The 4,623-nt window shown below is 40.6% G+C and overlaps 1 protein-coding gene across 3 annotated transcripts in view; it reads left to right on the top strand.

Moving 5' to 3' along the window:
• Window positions 3,011–4,623, top strand: part of LOC104760675 (uncharacterized acetyltransferase At3g50280-like) — a 3,447-nt gene continuing 1,834 nt past the window's right edge. The window contains exons 1-2 of one of the 3 annotated variants that reach the window (XM_019240550.1): window positions 3,011–3,601; window positions 3,815–4,334. In XM_019240550.1, the coding sequence (XP_019096095.1) occupies window positions 3,146–3,601; window positions 3,815–4,334 (976 nt within the window). In that variant the 5' untranslated portion in view covers window positions 3,011–3,145. Of the gene's footprint in view, window positions 3,602–3,814; window positions 4,510–4,623 lie in introns of all 3 variants that reach the window. The other 2 variants (XM_019240549.1, XM_019240551.1) reach the window with 2 other exon arrangements.

Genomic DNA, 4,623 nt, shown 5'->3' with positions numbered 1-4,623 from the left:
CATCGAAAAACACCAATACGAACTTCCTCAAGAACGGCTTAAAGACAGAATTCATCAAACTCTGGAAAGTCGCAGGCGCATTAGTAAGACTAAATGGCATCACCAAATATTCGTAGTGGCCACTATGCGTCTTAAAAGCCGTCTTATGAACATCATTCGGATCCATCCTAACTTGGTGGTAACCTGCTTGAAGAACAATCTTAGAATAAATATTTAAACCACCCAATTCGTCCATCAAATCTTTGACCAGAGGAATAGGAAACTGATCTTTAACCGTCATACCATTTAACTCTCTATAGTCAACACATAACCTCCAAGATCTGTCCTTCTTCTTCACTAGAACCACAAGAGATGCATAAGGACTAGAGCTAATCTGTATAGTACCACCCAAAATCATGACCTCTACAATCTTATCAATTTCATTCTTCTGTTGAACTACATAGCGATAGGGTCTTTGATTCACAGGATTAGATCCTTCCATCAGCTTAATCTTGTGATCATGTTGATCCCTGAACGGTGGTAGTTTGGTTGGCTCCACAAAAATATCAGGAAACTTTTCTACCAACTGCTCAACAACATTACTCTCCCCACATTCATCAGTAATTGCATTAAGACTACACAATTTACCTACCTGCTCCTCATGAATTTGATGTACACACACCATGGTGAGTTGTGCCTGATCCTCCTGCTTCTTCTGCAATTTTTGAGCCTTCACATCCCTTACCGAACCCTTTTTAATTCCATATAATAGCACCTTTTGGTTGTTAAATTTGAATCCCATTTCCAACTTCATGAAATCCCAAGTAATAGGACCCAAAGTTCGCAACCATTGGACACCCAACACCATGTCAATCCCTTACAATGGAATTAATAAAACATCAGACTGGAACTCTGTAGTCTGCAACTTTAATTTAAAATCCTTGATACTGCCATCAACCTTCAATTTCCTGCCATCTGCCACTGACACACGTGTGAAGCCTGCCGGATCCACATTACATCCCAACCGAGTTGCCATCTTAGAGTCTATGAAGTTATGCGTTGATCCGGTATCAATCAAAAAGAAAAGAACCTTTTTGTTATAAGTTCCCCTCACACGCATGGTTCTGTAGTCAGAGATACCAGAAACTGCATTGACAAATATTTGTGGCATATTCTCATCTTCAACCATTAACACCTCCTCAGCATCCATAAACTCATCCTCTACTTCCAAGCTAAACAACTGAGTTTTTTTATGCACCAAATAATGCTCCGGAGTGTACTTCTCATCACAAAAGTAGCACAACCCCTTAGATTTTCTCTCACTCATCTCCTTCTGAGACAGCTTCTTTGGTGCTTGAGTAAATGGTTTTGTTTGACCCTTTCCCCCTTGCGACTCAGTTCTAACCTCCATCTCCCTTGCAAACTTCTAAGTACCACTGAAACTGCTTGTCTTAGGAGACCAAGTTGAGTGAAAAGGTTTCTTAGGATGCGCCTTATCATACAACTTGCCTAACAACAAACAATGCCTCACAGATTGAGGCTGGAACATCCGCACATGCATTTGTGTATCCAACCTCAAGCCTGCTAAGTAGACTCTCACCAAATATTCTTCAGAGAGATTAAGCCTAGTCTTAATATATTCGAACTTCTGGTGATAATCAACTATGCCATCAGTCTCTTGCAACTGCTTAAGCTCAACCATAGGATCATCACAAACATCTTCAAACCGCTCTTTCAACAATGCAACATAACCAGGTCAATCATATAATACTTCTAAACCAACTCCAGATTGAATGAAAGAGTGATGCCAAGTAGCCGCATGACTATCAAAGTGTATCGCCGCGCTCTTAACTTTCATATCATTCGGAGTAAAATCAACTCCAAAAATTCTTCTGCCTTTAACAACCACTCCTTAATTATACTACCGTCAAACCTAGGGAAATCTATCTTCCCTAACCGTGTAACACCGCCATAGTAGTAATGAGAATCAGATCTTACCATTTCAGGCCGACCTTCACGGCGTGGATCTGAGAATCCGGATCGAGTCTCCCCTGACTCCGATGACATAGGATCCTTCTTATTTGGTCCAATCGGCGTCTCTGAAGTCTTCGCAGTAGTCGATTGACTCATAATATCGAACAAATTAGCCATACTCTTCATAACTTCACGATGTTGTACCGCGAGTATTTCCTCCAATCGAGAAACTCTTTTTTCCATCGGAACCTCCTAAAACTCTTCCTTCATCACATCTTTCTGTTTCATCGCCTCCGCCGCACTCGATCGTGTCTCCACCATCGTTGCCGAGAAATGTCTTTGCTCTGATACCTTTAATACAATAAACTCCACAATCGAACACAAACTTCTTTAATTCAATACCACACAACGAACAATCAATCCAATGTTCACAAGAAACACATAATTGAATTAGTCAGCTCTCGAGATGAGAGAAACCAGCCAAAGAACAAAGAGTGTTTTTAGAGATTTTTTACAAATGATTCGATATGAAAGAGATATGAGGAAGAATCCAGCTAAATATCTTCTAACGACCACATTTGAATCCGCCTTTCCCCATTTACCACACGTCCTCCTCTAATTCGTAATTATTCAAATTGCTCCCTCACACGTGAGAGCTCACACGCTTGGTTCTGGTTCCGCAACAGCCTCTTGGTTAAATTTCCAATCAAAACCTGTGATATTGCTTGAGAGTCGTCTCTTGCCTTCTTTCCTCAACTTGAAAACTCGAAGAAAATTCTCAAAAATACAATGATTATTCGTGGTAACGTACTACTCAATCATTCTATAATATTCCTTTATTCTTCGTGTCAAACCTAGTGTTTCACACATCCACCTTCCACGTTCCAATACTATATAATATATACTTAGTAAGAAAAGGTTTTAGAATTTTTGCCATTCGGATAAAGACAGATTGTTTATGCACCGATACATTGACCAAGACCAGGAGAATATAAATTCCCACCAAGTACCAACTCTTTTTGTTTGTCTTAACGTGTACCAACTCTTCAGTTGGTGAAAACAAAGGTTCATTGGACTTTTCAAAAAGTCCAAACTAGTAAAGGAGAAACCAGGTTCACCAACCAAGACATTTGTCTTCTGTCCGTGTATATTATTCATCCATGCAAGGCCACTAGACCTCAATACTTCCACAATGGATTCTTCATCATCAGTAAAAATCGTCTCAAAATGTTTCGTGAAACCCAAAACCATACCGGAAGAATCAAAGAAACCTTACTATTTATCCCCATGGGACTACGCGATGATCTCAGTTCAGTATATCCAAAAAGGTCTCCTCTTTCACAAGCCACCACTTGAATCCATTGACACTCTTCTTGAGAAGCTGAGAGAGTCTCTAGCCGTTGCGCTCGTCCATTTCTACCCTCTGGCGGGTCGCCTCTCGTCTCTAGCATCCGAAAACCGTAAATCCTACTCTGTGTTTGTGGATTGTAACAATAGCCCTGGCGCTGGGTTCATCTACGCGACTGCAGATTTATGTGTAGCAGATATCGTGGGGGCAAAGTATGTTCCTTTGGTTGTTCAGTCTTTCTTTGACCATCACAAAGCTGTGAATCATGATGGACACACCATGAGCCTCTTATCAGTCCAGGTTTGTTATATTCTTCTTTGTATGGTTCGGTTACAATTTTTTTGTTTTGATTTGGATATGAAACCAAATACAGTATATCAAATTGGTTGACAATTTTTACTGGTTTCTGTCCGGTTTGAACCGATTAAACCAGGTTATACACTCTAATTTCTTATACAGTCCAAACTACAAGTACACTTGATTACGAATTTAAGGGTTTGTACACTTGTGTAGGTGATAGAATTGATAGATGGAGTTTTCATAGGACTATCAATGAACCACGCAATGGGAGACGGTACTTCGTTCTGGAAGTTCTTTACGGCTTGGTCAGAAGTCTTCCAAGGACAAGAGAGCAACAAAGACGATGACTTGTGTCTTAAGAATCCACCGTTCTTAAAACGTTACATCCCTGAAGGACACGGTCCCCTCTTCAGCCTTCCCTATAGCCATCCTGATGAATTTATCAGAACCTATGAATCTCCAATCCTGAAGGAAAGAATATTCTGTTTCTCATCAGAAACCATAAAATTGCTTAAAGCAAAGGTCAACCAAATATGTGGAACAACCACCATCTCATCTTTCCAATCGCTAACCGCGGTTATATGGAGATGCATAGCTAGGGCACGGAGATTACCTGTTGATCGAGAAACAAGTTGTAGACTAGCTGCTGACAACAGAGGAAGAATGTATCCACCGCTTGAAAAGGAATACTTTGGAAACTGCCTCTGTACTTTGAGAACGGCTGCAAAAGCTGGTGAGCTGTTGGAGAATGATCTTGGATGGGCTGCTATGAAAGTGCATCAAGCAGTAACTGAACATTCTAGTGAAAAAGTATCTCAAATGATTGATCAATGGTTAAAGTCTCCTTATATTTACCACATTGATCGGCTTTTTGAACCGATGAGCGTTATGATGGGAAGCTCCCCGAGGTTTAACAAGTACGGTTGTGAATTTGGGATGGGAAAAGGAGTGACGCTTAGAAGTGGCTACGCGCATAAGTTTGATGGAAAAGTATCAGCTTATCCAGGAAGAGAAGGAGGGGG

The sequence above is a fragment of the Camelina sativa genome, chromosome 18, assembly GCF_000633955.1.
Source record: "Camelina sativa cultivar DH55 chromosome 18, Cs, whole genome shotgun sequence".
In the NCBI taxonomy this organism is placed as follows: Eukaryota; Viridiplantae; Streptophyta; class Magnoliopsida; order Brassicales; family Brassicaceae; genus Camelina; species Camelina sativa.
The sequence above is the reverse complement of the archived record's forward strand: the minus strand, read 5'-3'. Positions and strand labels throughout refer to the sequence as shown.